The 13983-nt window shown below is 42.8% G+C and overlaps 1 protein-coding gene across 2 annotated transcripts in view; it reads left to right on the top strand.

Moving 5' to 3' along the window:
* LOC125725494 (copine-9-like) overlaps positions 1-13983 on the top strand; it is a 47591-nt gene that overhangs the window by 20936 nt on the left and 12672 nt on the right. The window contains exons 6-11 of one of the 2 annotated variants that reach the window (XM_049002444.1): positions 750-826; positions 10756-10819; positions 12121-12224; positions 12596-12700; positions 13060-13101; positions 13655-13730. In XM_049002444.1, coding sequence (XP_048858401.1) covers positions 750-826; positions 10756-10819; positions 12121-12224; positions 12596-12700; positions 13060-13101; positions 13655-13730 — 468 coding nt within the window. Of the gene's footprint in view, positions 1-749; positions 827-10755; positions 10820-11010; positions 11037-12120; positions 12225-12595; positions 12701-13059; positions 13102-13654; positions 13731-13983 lie in introns of those variants that run through there. The other variant, XM_049002443.1, reaches the window with a different exon arrangement.

Here is a 13983-nt window from a genome sequence, read left to right as displayed (position 1 = left end):
AAGCATTTATTGTCACGGTTAGACTATGACACAAAAGAAAATTCCTTGTTGTCTTCCGCTGTTTGTCAAATCGCTCCGATGTCACCAAAAGTTCAATTTAAGTGCTTCTGTCTCATCAAATTTCAAAGACCGTCTACTGCGGGATCTCTTGCCTGCTGCGTTTTGCTTGGTAATGACGCTCTTCTTTATTCACGCTGCTAAATTCTCCTGCAAACTGGTTTTTGAAGTGCTCCTCCATAGCGCTTTTTCCGAGCTCTCCCCCAAGGCTGCTGAGAGCCGTGCGGCTTCGGTGATGAAACCCTTTCGCTGTTTTCCTGGGAATATTCCGGGCCTCTTCCTTACCTAGACGTGAAAACTCCAAGGACTCATCTGGACAGTTTCCTGTCGCATTCTACTGTTCTTGGACCAACTATGCATATGGAGGACAGACCACTGCATGTGTTGATGAGCAATGAAATAACGTCCAGTAATATATGTGATATCAATGATGTAAGGATGCATTAATTATTGGGGAATTCCATATGGAGGTCCCTTTGATGTCACATCTAGAACACTGATAAAATGATATTTATTTCTAACATGTAAATTAACATGAATTTTGAGGATTTGTCAGTAACATGAAAAGATATGCAAACTGACACATTGATATTAAGGTTGTCTACGATCGGAGGCCTTTTGTTTGACAGTATGAGACTAAATGTCACATCAGTAATGCAGGAATTGTCCATAATTTTTCTTCTGTTTTTTAGGACTTCCTTGGACAGACATTTTGCACACTGGGGGAAATCATTGGCTCAACAGGTGGTCGTCTGGAGAAGACGCTCTCGTACGTGGTGCAGCCTCAGCATTTTCAATTCTTTCAGTTGGTGGTGGCTTTGCCATAGCATGTCTAGGTAATGACAAAGTCGGTGACTGCTGAGTGTATCTGATCAGTTCAAAGGTCGTCTCCTGCTGCAACTGACCAGAAACCAAGAGGCCGTCAGTAGCTTTGTCAGTTTTATTTCTTGCCGCTTGTTGCGTTTTCCGAAATTGATGAATCTCCTCTAAACTCGGTATTCATGGGAATGTGGGATTTTAAGGGAAACATGACATTTGGTGCATTTGATTTTGCTCATCAGTAGCTAATGCCCAACAGATTAGCTGCCATTAGTGTGTGATTTCATGAGTCCGCTGGTCTTAGGTGGACTGCCGTAATTTCAAGGGCGTATCTGATCTTTCTCCCTCGACTTCTCAACATTATATCTGGACCAGATGCTAATTACGACGTTAGCGAAGCTATGAGATAAAACAAAACATTAAACCATTTTAAAATGCTCAGAATAATGGCTATTGGGATTATTACCTTAAAACCATCTTGAATTTATATTAAACTCTTCTTTATGAGAGGTTATCCCTGGACATGTAGCATATGTCTTATAATCAGATCCCTCCTTTCTATGCTGTTTCCTTTCCCTACTCGCGACCACAACTGTTTATGCATTTCGGCAAGCTGGGTAATTCCTCACCCTTTGAATAACTGTTAACTTCCATTGGTTTATGTCATTAATAGGCAGGAGACATTGGTTCCCCCTTTGAAGGTTCCGGCTGTTATGACCTCAGGCAGCGCTGAAATTCTTAACAGTGTCTACAGTCTGATGAATAAATGTGCAAAAAGCTGTATTTTGAAATCTATATTTATCTTGAAAAGAAACTGTTCAGAAACTGTTATTCCTAAAGATACTAAAATAATATTCATTGCAATATTTTCTTTCACATAATGCTCCCATTACTTCATTGTGATTGAAAGGTGCGAAAACCTGCCATATGTATAATACCCCATGCAGGAGAGAACATATCCATACACAAAACGATTGGAAAAAAGAACCCTCCTATCTGCAGTAAATGCTGAAGAATTCTGCTATTGGCAAGTCTACTTCCAGTCACCGCTGAAGTCACACACCCAGTGGCAGGTGCAGTGATGGGCGCAGGCGGGCCGAGCTGAACCCACACAGACCTGCAGCACAAAGAGTCTTTACTACAGACGCCCCAGCACTAACGCCGACACTCCTCAGCTGTACCGGCGTTCTGCTTCAGTTATACACCTGCAGACTGAAATAACTAAAGAAGGACCAGGCGTGAGGTAGGACAGACAAACTGCGGCCCTTAAGATCCACCCTCGCACACTGCTGATCCGACAGGACCAGTCTGGGGGTGACTAGCTCCAGTTATGGCACCTCCATTAACATTTCAGCTGGGTGCCTCCTGGAGTTGTATCTCCTAAGGGGGTTGCAAGTTGTCCTGTTTTAAAAAAAAACACATAAAACTATGCACTTTTCACCTTGCTGGCAGGTTACTATGGCAACCAAGGAGATCTTTTACTCTTCTTCGATATCCACTTCTTGTACACGTCTGAATAACATAAGTGAGGAACTGCTGTACCAGTGCAGAACTGTAGTAGTTTAGGTCACTGGTCAGTCGTAATGTTTCTCCAAGACAACAAGACTTCCATCTCCCTCTTTCCCTTAATCAATAGAAAGAATTTAGCAAACCAGGTTTATGGGGCAAACAGCCGGAACAGCTGCATTGGTTTTGGTTTTGATTCCAGACGTTTCTGCATTCAGCACTAAACCTCTCCCTTCCGACTGCTCGAAAAAAATCCCTGGCTTATGAGGACATGGGTGTCGGTTGAGATCTGTTCCATCTGCAGAGCTCTGTTGATTGATGTGGCGAATATTTGCCTGATGGATTCACCCCATGAAGAAGCCATTGCCATGTGGATTTCTTGTGGGGTTTTGTTTTACTAAAATAAACAATCCCTGAATTCTAGTGGCAATCCTGTGAAAGTATCATCCTCACCACAAACTTTAAAAGGGACGGTAATATCTTTGAAATATATACAGTGATCGCAGAAGTATAGATCGCATACTGTATAAATAAAGATTTTTTTTTATAGTTTAAGCCTTAAAATACCCCTCCCAGGGGCGGCATGGTGGTGCAGTGGTTAGCACTGTTGCCTCACACCTCTGGGACCCGGGTTTGAGTCTCCGCCTGGGTCACATGTGTGTGGAGTTTGCATGTTCTCCCCATGTCGTTGTGGGGTTTCCTCCGGGTACTCCGGTTTCCCCCCACAGTCCAAAGACATGCTGAGGCTAATTGGAGTTGCTAAATTGCCTGTAGGTGTGCATGTGTGTGTGACTGGTGTGTGAGTGTGCCCTGCGATGGGCTGGCCCCCCATCCTGGGTTGTTCCCTTCCTCGTGCCCTTTGCTTCCGGGATAGGCTCCGGACCCCCCGCGACCCAGTAGGATAAGCGGTTTGGAAAATGGATGGATGGATGGATATATACTTCACAGAGAATTGTGATGCGTTGGGGAAAAATCTGCGATATAGCGGGGGGGGGGATCACTGTATCTCTATCCCCTGAAAAGGAGAGGTTGTTATGTCAGGGGAAAGAAGTTTGACTACAATGAAACTTTTATTGTGTTACAGGTACCAGTCCATCCTAATTTGGCAGTTTTCTAGCTTGTTCAACATTTATGAATTCTGGAGGTTTTTCTTAACTAAAACGTGGAGGAAACATTAGCCCTGTATTTGTTCCTGGGGCGCAGCTACTGGATGCAGATCTAACTGGTGCTTACTGAGATATATTTAATCATATTATGTTTGCATAATGGCACAATTTGACTGTTCTGTACTAAATAACAAAACCTAATTTGGCGTCCTGACTAAACAGCCGCTGCTGACTGTGACAATGACGCACTATTGGCAGTCATTTATTTTCTGCATCACCTGCTCTGAGTTACTAATTTAAGTGGAATTGAATTAGGCATTGATTCCTCCTTACTGGTAACTGGCACATAACATTGTCCGTCTTTGCTTTCCTGTGATATGCCTCTGATAAGAGTTTGATTAAATCCCGGCTCTTATTTCAAAGAATAAACAGGAACCTTTTAAGTGCATAATGTGTGGAATTTATTATTTTTTTCCGTTACCTGACTTTGCAAGAAGCCTCTTGTTTCCCTTGTAGATCTTGCATCCACGTTGCCATGGAGAGGCCTTGTTGGCGTGTGGGAGTGTGGTGGTGGAGTTCGAGCGATTATTTATTAGATGTGGGATATGCCATTCAGAGATATACCTAAACGCTGAGCAGAGTGAAGTAGTTTTCTGTGTGTGTGTGTGTGTTTGTGTGTGTGTGTGTGGGGGGGGAATTGTCTCAATATGTAACTTTCAGCAGCACTGCAGTCTCTTGCAGTCATGTGTGCTGCCCTCACGCTTGTTTTTCCCAGAACCAAAATGCAAATAGGATGGAGATGGTGTTGAAGAGGCCCGGAGTGGCAGGAAGTCACAGTACATTAGCTTAAATAAATTCTCTTTTTCAGCTCTCGTCCAGTACAGTAAGCAGACATCAGCAGTCTCTCCTCCACCCCCCCCCCGCACCCCCAGAGAATTATAGAGCAGTTTTTGTAATGATATATATGTATTTCGGTTGGCTGGTTTGTGTTTGAGAATCTTCTGTGGTCTCAGGCTATTCAAACAAACAGACATATTACTTTGTTGCAGAGTTTTTTCTCTTTTCTTTAGTGTATTGCCAGTGAAATTATACTGGTTAACAGTCGCATAAAAACACCCACGTAGGCCTTCATCAATATTCAAACTGCTTATCCAGTACAGAGCTGTGGGAAGGATCTGGTGCCTCTACCAGGGAACAGGGCAAGGGTGCACCCAGGGATGAATGCCAGTCCTTCACAGGGCAGGGTGCCCCCAGGGCAGGATGCCAGTCCTTCACAGGGCAAGGTGCACCCAGGGATGAATGCCAGTCCTTCACAGGGCAGGGTGCCCCCAGGGCAGGATGCCAGTCCTTCACAGGGCACAGACACACTGCGGCTCATTTAAGAACACCGGTTACCCTGACAAGTGATTTTTTTAGTGTCCAAGGAATGAGAATTCCGAGAGTAATGCAGTATGACACGGGAAGAACACGCAAAGGACATGTACACACACAGAATGGAGCAGGATTCACCCTGGGAGGTGTGAGGCCCCAGTTCCATGCACTGCACCCCACCTACGCGAGTCGGACTCATTAATACCCCTGCTGACACTATACCAGAATCTTCAGTTTACCAAACCCTCCAACACAAGGACCATTTGTAGAGGTATCAGGCAGGAAGATTAAGAAGTAAGTGTGGTGGACTGTTAATGGACCGCAGGAGTACCGGGTGTCGCTGCTTCTGATATCGTTCATCTGGAAACAGCCTGGCTATGATTACAGTGCCTCTCTCTCACACTTTCGCTTTCTGTCCATGTTCTGGTTTGTTTTTCTGTATCAGGGATATTTTTTCCAGTAAAAAAAAAAAGGTGATTTTTTTTAAATATAAAATGTGAAATAAATTGTCATAAATGTTGGTATTGCTGGATTTTGGATACTCACATTCTCAGTATTTCCATTGCATAATCATTCATTCCCCTGTGATGTGTTAGCACCCCATCCTGGGTTATTCCCTGCCTTGCACCTGTGGATTGGATGGATGGATGGATGGATGGATGGATGGATAATCATTCATTCCAATGAATTATTATTCCTGGGCAAAGAGCGATGGTCCGAGAGCCATAGCAGGTAACTGCCCGTCAAGTTCTTTACATTCTCTGAGAAACGGCCCTTCAGCGCGAAAAAGACTTAGGTGTGGATCTGCCCTGGCTCCGCTCCTCCTCCTCCGCTCACTGCCCACCCAGGGGGGGCATTTCCCAGATTCAGCATTTGTCATAGATTTTTTTTGGCACGTATTTGCTGAACCTCCTTAGATTTTTTTTCTCCCATTTAAGTTATTACTGTTATTGTCTTGGCCAGTTAAAGTGAGTCAGTTAATTGGCTGAAGTAAAACTGCTTATTGATTTATTTTTTTATCTTAAACTTCATTTTGAAGGAGATGGAAATGAAGAGCGGCTGTGACGCCTGTCGCTGTCGGAGGGGCTGCAATCAGCCGCCGTCCCTCCTTTCCAGGCCTTAGCCCCTCCCGCTGCCCCCCCCCCCCCCCCCCAGGCCCTTTTAAGCTTCTTTGGCAGCACGGGTTGCGCCCTCATGCCTTCCGGTAGCCGCCTCGGCTGTGTGGGCCGGGCAGAAATGCCCACGCTGACTCCTGAACTCCATCCTCCTGCAGTACCGCAAGGACGCGGCTGTGCTATTAAAGCACTGATATGATGTTTGTTGCAGGATGTTCAATATGTACATGAATTATAAGTGTGTTAGACCTGATTGTCAGAATGTCAGAGAAGGAGTGTGTGTGTGTGTGTGTGTCTGTGTGATGTATATTACATTGTGGGGACCAAATTTTGATGTTGTGGGGACCAACTTTTCAGTTCCCACAAGTGGAAACTCAATCTTATTAAAATCTGTGCAATCAAAAAAAAAAAAAAATAAATCTTGAATTTTGTTTAGTTAAGGTTAGAGATTTGTAGGGGTTAGTGACATCATTGTTTGCCCAAAGAAATGAATGGATGCTCCCTACAAAGATATGAATACAAACATTTGTGTGAGTGGGTGCATTGTGTGTGTGTGTGTGTGTGTGTGTGTGTGAGAGAGAGAGAGAGAGAGAGAGAGAGAGAGAGAGACAGAGAGTGTACCTTACCTTATGGGGACACAAAATGTCCCATTTTTTCCCTTATGTGGACCAGTTTCCTCAATTTAATAAAAATTTGTGACTGCAATGAAAAAATAAAAATGCAAAAATTCTATAAAAAATTCTAAATTGTATTTTCCTTGGTTGCTTATGGTTATGGTTAGGGCAGGGTGGGGGTTAAGGTTGTCATAGTTAGCGGTAGCATTTTCCCCATAGAAATGAATGAACGGACTCCATAAAGATATGTTTACCTGACATGCGTGAGTGTGTGTGTGTGATAGTGGTAGTGGGGGGGGGGGGGGGGTGGGGTTATGTTGGATGACTCAATACTCAATACTATCATTTATTCCAATATTTTTAGGGTCAAATCCATCCATCCATTCTCTGTACCCACTTGTCCTGTCCAGAGCCTTTCCCTTAAAGCACAGGACAGGGAATAACCTGGGATGGGGCGCCAACCAAATGCGTTAAATTCAGATATCACATTTATTTAGATATCACCCAGCTCTAATAATCTTGCAGACGTGACTGTAAGGGATGCATGAGGGAGACATGGCTGTGGCTTTCTCTGACTGGAAACCCAGGATCTGGCTGTCAGCTGACCCGGCCGCTCGAGGCAGGGTGCTAAGAGGAGACCACCGCACATGACAGCCAGGAAATATACGCTCACATGTGCATCGTCTCTCTGGTTGCTGCTGCCTGCCAGATGTCTGGGTCCATATTCAATTTAATATTTAATTTCAGGGGGAAATGGCAGCGGCATTGGGGACGTCTTGAAAGAGCTGTGTGAGAATGGGATTTAATCAACTCGTAAGCCTGCCGCTTCCTTCCTATTGGCTGGATGTCACCAGCCGTCCCGCCGTTGTGAAGCTGGCTGGCCGATTAGCCAACAGAAGCAAACGTAACTTCAGAGTAGCTTGTTAAAACGGGACACCGAGGGAATGACGTTATGAGGCATCTTTGCATCTAAGATGCCAGCAGCGAGATCAAAGTCTTCTTTATTTCAGGGAGAAAACAGAATCCCTCCCTAATGATACTCTTTCCTCTTTATCAGGCATGACTAATGGATTACCGAGACTAAAGTGCAACAGATGTCACATCCATTATTTATTCACTTCCTCAATGGTAATTCCCTGTATATATGTATCAGAGGGGTTAATCCCTGTGTCGAGAGTGGCTGGAGAGGGGAAGGAGTCCTGTAGCTTTGACATTTGCATGAAGATTAGAAGACCCCTTTCACACCTGTCCTAATCCTCAGTCTAGTGATGGGGGTGTCATGGGATATTGCAAGTTGCTAGTGTACTTGGGGAGGTCCCATCAATGGCAGGAAGGTGAATTTCTGTTACATCAGGGGCTGGGAGCACATACGAGGTGGGCCAAAAGTAGGTATACAGTTATTATTCATTCATTCATTCATTCATTCATTCATCTCACAAGCGTTTGTGGACATTGATGCTAACTGGGGTGTGTGTAGCTAAAGTGTGTCTCAGTGTCAGGGAGAGAATGTATCAGCATTGATGGAGGACGTGTGGAACACCTAACTGAAAAGGACTCAATCAATACTGTAAAATAAAAACCATATAGCTACTTTTAAAAATAACTTTGTAAAATAAAAACTTTTGGTCCACCCTATATATGTCTTTAGTAGAATAGAGACTTGGAAGTTAAGATGGTCATTAGTTTCACCATAACCTTCACACAATAGCTCGTTAATCCTCGACTGGACTCTTGGCAGCTACTACTAAGACGTATTTGTCAATCAAGACAGTTTTATTGCTCCTGAAGAGACTGGCAGTCAGAAATATGGGGACGCCAGCAGATAGTGGTGAGCGAATGACTTTCCAATGTCTTCGGATGACAAAAATTGCCACGTTCTTCAGTAGAAACAGCATGCCTAAGCTATTTTGAAGGACGACTCTTGTGCTTTGTCCAACATCTACATCCCTCGCTTTCCTTCCCGGGCGAAGAAACGTCATGATTTTTTGATGGGTTTCTTGCAGCTCACACTTGGCTGAGAAGTTCTCAGAAGGTACTGCGTGTACTTTCAATCGCACAAAATTTCGGGCACAAAACTCACAAAAATATGACACTTCTATATATCAGGACTTAATTAAGTCCATTAATCAAAATCCCAGCTTTGACATTTAAAGAATTTCATTATGTAAAACATAATAAATTGATGTATTTAATCTTGTCAGATCAGCTCCTGGCAATCGTCTTTATTTCTGACAGGACTTTGAGGGGCTCTCCTGTATAATACGCCTTTTTAAATTATTGCAGTATGTTGTAATTAAATTTTGCTTTGTTCCTCTGTAAATTTTGCAAGAGATCTAGAGGTTCTTGATCTAGAGGTTCTTGATCTAGAGGTTCTTGATCTAGAGGTTCTCTTGTCGAAATGACTTTCCTCCTTGAAAGCTCCTTACATACCCTTATGATGGCAGAGGTTCCCCCGAGGGGATGTTTGAGAACTTTAGTACCGTTCATCTAGCCATCCAACAAGATATCAGTAACTTTTTGGAGAACCAAAGAAATTCTTGTTAGTTTTTTAATTATTATTTATGTTACTGTTAATTTGCATGTGTTCTAATGTTACGTTGTGTTTTTTCTGAGCAGATATACACTTGCTACCCATATAGCTGTAGATAGCCTTAAACATTCTCTCACTGCAAATCATCCTATTAGCGAACCTTTATTTTCATGGACAATCCTGTATCTCCACTACTTTGAGCGTTTAGGCTGGTGTCATCCTAAGAGTGAATAGAAATAGTTTCTAGCAAATGGTCTTTCAAAGCTATTTTCGTGCACAAACCAAAGTCAATCAGCAGGTGATTCCTCTTGAGATATAGCTTTGAGATATAAGTTTCTTAAAGACAAATTGTTAGCCTTAACTGTTGGTATTACAACTGCAGTTTCCAGGGAGATCACCAACAGCCATGGCTGCATGAAGTCAACTAAACTCAGCCTCCCTTGCTGCTGTACCCCTCGCTAGCCTTTGTTTACCTTAGGATTTTTTAAAACTTTTATTTATAGCAGATTTAAAAAATTAATCTTATTGCTTCTAACTGGTGGAGACTGGGAATGTATGGTGGTTCTAAAACTGAAGACCATGAAACCTTTTTGGCAGATCACATAAGAAATTTTTGAGAATCTTTAGCTGTAATACAAAATGAATATTTCCCCTAATATTTACAGGTGGAGTGTAGGGTATTACCACTGTAACGTGTAATATTGACTGTTGCATGATGTGTAAGGAGCTCCGAGAAGCAGCAACTGTCCTGAACACAGGTCTGGTGAGAAGCTGATGTTCTGAGAAGTTTTTCTATGGATGCGTAACATGCTGGCCGGAGCTACATGGGCAGGTGTGAGTGGGAGGAGAACAAGGTGTGAAGACATCTGGTAAAAGATTGTGGACCACAAAAGAAAACAGTGTGATATATAAGATGAGTGGTGTGATGAGTGGAAAGGTTAGTGTTTAGTTAGTTAGTAGTTTAGTAAGGTTAGTGGCATGGTTTGGTTCTGGAATATGGCTACTGGAGACCCTATGGGAAACATATTGGAATATGGCTGCTGGAGATCCGATGGGGAACCTGATTTGGATTCATTAGATACAACATGCTTTTTGGTCCCATCTGGCTCTCTGATTAAGCATGTTTCCAAAATTGTTTTATTGGTTATTTAAAGATTTCCTTCAGAGGTCCATTGTCATCTGGATAATTTTAAAATAACAGTGGGGTCGGATTTTGGATGACAATGGGAAAGTTTGTACTGATTGTTGAATCGTAGTCTGAGTGCATACTGAAATTTTTAAAGTAAGGTCACAGCAAATTAATTATTTTTTTTGTTGTTGCAAACTAGTGTTCTGTGAGAGCGCAGTGAGAGGTTAAAACCTCACACCAAATGGTTTTTCTTAAAATCAGGCCTTGATTTTAGAAGAAAGAGGAGAAGATCCCCCTGTATGTTTGTTTTCTTCTTTTCACGGGACAAATGCTGGGACCTGCTGTGACACGGTGATTCCAGCAGTGGAGCAAAGATAGAGTAGAGGAGGAGGAACAGTCATTCTGTCCTGCGTCTTTTTTATTTTATTTTGACTGACTGCCATTCTGCATCTTTTGTAAAATGTAAACCATCTCCCTGTGTTTTTTTTTCTCTTCGTGCTCTTTTCAGGGGGATTCCAGGAAAGAGATGTGGGACTGTCATTCTGACTGCCGAGGAGCTCAGCAACTGCCGGGTCAGTATCACCTGTCCTTAGTTTGCCTACTTTTCTTCCTGCACGTGCTGCATTTCCGGACCTGCTGCGTGATAAAGGTAGTGAAGGGAAGAGAAGGAAGTGAAGATGCTGCTCCGGGAGACAGGAAAATCATTCTCTGCCTTTCAGAATCCCCTCGGCCGTTTGATGTCAGATTCACTCCCCTCCGTCTCCTTTTATCAGCATTTGATGCTGACGGGTGTGTCAAAATACGTTTCTTTTTTTAAATTATAAATGTATGTCACAGATAATAGGATTCCCCCCCCCTCTGTTCATATATTTATTATTACAGTTTTATGTTGGAAGCTCTACCCCTTCGGTTTTTTTAAATGCTCTTTGTTTATCCCGAAATGCTGTTGGAAATGCTAACTGACACGCGTGTAATCAAACAGAGGGAAATGCGATCTGTCCTCGCTCGGCTAAGTCTAAACCGTAAAAGTGGAATGTCTTTTCCAGTATTTTGGGCAAAGTTGAACTCTCCTTCTTTCAGCATGGGGGGGGGGGATTGCTGGCATATGTAAACCTTTGTCTGCCTGATGTCTTTAATCAGGCATTGTGTGTGGACAGCCTCTGAATGCCGTATGAGGGCAATGTCAAGAAGCAAGTGATGAGGGTGTAGCTTTTGATGAGGTGATTTTACTGTAATTCCCTGGTACTAGATCCCATAAAGCTGAGGTAGCTAAATCCCTGACAAATACAAATTACAACGTTGCAATGTACAAATGTCAAAATATGAGTAAATAGCGAATGTCAGATGTGTCCTGCTAGCTTGCCTCCAGCCCCCTGAGCCTCCATTCAGCTCTCAAACTTCACCTAGGTGGTCCGAACAGTACAATCAGCCGAATGAGGGTTTATTTGGTGTCATTACCTGATGGAACGCAGAGATAGTGATCAATTGCCATGGCAACCCGAAATCACCAAAAGTCAACCTTCAAGTTACTCATTCTTTATTTATTTATTTCTATATTGATTTCTGCAAAGTGGATGACCTGTTAAATTTTTATTCATTTAATTATTCGGCCAAGTGCTGTTCATATTTTATATGTTTTTTACTGAATTTAGTTTTTTTACAGTTTTTTTTTATAATGCATGTCTTCCTATTGATAACTCAACTCCTATTAGTTATATGTAAATTTGTCCCCAGCCATGTTCCACAGTCATGACTGCATCAGGTTTATAAAGTGCCTGTCGGATTAATACGTTAATTTTCAGGGTTGTTCTTTTTAGCCAGCGAATTACAGATGAAATACTTTCATAACTATTATTGTTTTTTCCCCTTCAAGGACCTTGCTACCATGCAGTTCTGTGCTAACAAGCTAGACAAGAAGGATTTCTTTGGAAAGTCTGACCCCTTCCTAGTGTTCTACCGCAGTAACGAGGATGGAACGTGGGTACAAATGAGAAACAGTGTTGTCACTCAGAGCTACATCCATACTCCACGTTCACCTCGTTCTTATGGGGGTTCCATGTATCCATTAAGTTCCATGTTATCATCAATGTTATATGTTCTTCCATGTGTTCTAGGTTCTAGCCAAACCTTGTGTTCTCCTCCTCCATATGGATATTCCATGTTCTAGCCACGTGTTTTATTCTCATCCTTATGGATGTTCCACATCCGAGCCAAGCTCCTTTCATCATCTTCTCCTCACCTTTATTTATTTCCCCATTTCAGTGACACCAGCAAGACTCTCTCTCTGTCTCCACTACTTGCGTTTTATATTAGTGTTCTAGTCTTGTTTTATCTGCCCCATGTTCCAGGTTCACCATCTGCCACAAGACTGAGGTCGTAAAGAACACGTTGAATCCAGTCTGGCAGCCCTTCACCATCCCGGTTCGGGCGCTGTGTAATGGCGACTACGACAGGTGAGCGCGACCCAAAAGTTGATGTGGGAGATTGGTAGTGCTGTGGAACTGTAGCATATGTTCTTTGGTATTTATCCCCATCCTGAGAGGTGTTTATGCTTGAGATGCTAGTAGGAGCTGTGTGCTCTTCAGCGTGTTGACAGTGGCCAGGTATTTTTTTGGAATCCGTTTGTGTGCCTCAAGGGACGGACCTGAACTACAGACTCTGAAGGCAATCCCATCAAATACACGAAAGGACAGATTTCAATCCAGTTCAGATGTTCTTCTTAATCCTCAGCAAAGGCAACTTTGCCATCTATCTGCTAAGAAGATAATCTGCCCCATGCTGCCTCTTGATTTCTTTCCTGTGTCCTTTTCAGAACAGTCAAGGTGGATGTTTATGACTGGGACAGAGATGGCAGGTATTTTTTAGTAAACATCCCGTTTGCTACCTCTTTGCAGTATTAGCAGAGCGAGCGCTCCACCCATTTTTCCTGGGGAAGCACCATCGGTGTCTTTCTGTGCCGTGGAGGTTCGTTCATTCACCTTTGACTTTAGTTCGCATTAAAATTTAAAACCTTTTCTCATTTCTGATGCTCAGAAATATAACTGCAGAATTCAAAGAAGCGCTTCATGGACAGTGCAAAACGGGCACTGAAATGTTAGTTTATTAATGAAGGTCTAATACAAGTACCATGACAATCCCATCCAGACCCATCCTTCAGCCCTCTAAACACTCTGTGTGTCCCCCACCAATCTATATGACATATGAAACTGCTTCTGTGAATAAGATGAGAAGCTGCTCAGTCTCTAAACCTAAAGTCTCTACATTTTTCCTCAATCAAAGAAGAAAATGGTTTGATGTGTTGATTACTGTCGAATGTTGGGAGCCTCAGAAAAGGAGGCGCTTGTGAATGTCACGCTGGTGTTCTTCTACGGTGACCAGGAGACCCTCTGTTCCTCTTCTCCTCCCAGCCATGACTTCATCGGAGAGTTCACCACCAGCTACAGAGAACTGTCTCGGGGTCAGAGCCAGTTTAATGTCTATGAGGTGAGAAGGTTTCATTTTCCCCATATGGTTGAATATTTTCAGGCCTTAAGTGACTGTGGGAAAAAATATATGCTATGTGCACATAAAAAATGCAGCGTGAAAGAGTGTCATTATTTACTACTTAAGTGTTTAATAGATAAGCACATTCTGTTTCAAATGCATTAAACACATTTAGTGTTGGCTATCTGGCACTAAACAGAATAATATAATTATGGGAAAAAGACACAGTATAAATAAGTGAGTGTTCACCCTG

Source organism: Brienomyrus brachyistius, unplaced genomic scaffold (genome assembly GCF_023856365.1).
Source record: "Brienomyrus brachyistius isolate T26 unplaced genomic scaffold, BBRACH_0.4 scaffold68, whole genome shotgun sequence".
Lineage (NCBI taxonomy): Eukaryota > Metazoa > Chordata > Actinopteri > Osteoglossiformes > Mormyridae > Brienomyrus > Brienomyrus brachyistius.
Note: the sequence above shows the minus strand (reverse complement) of the source record. Positions and strands in the feature narration are given on the sequence as shown.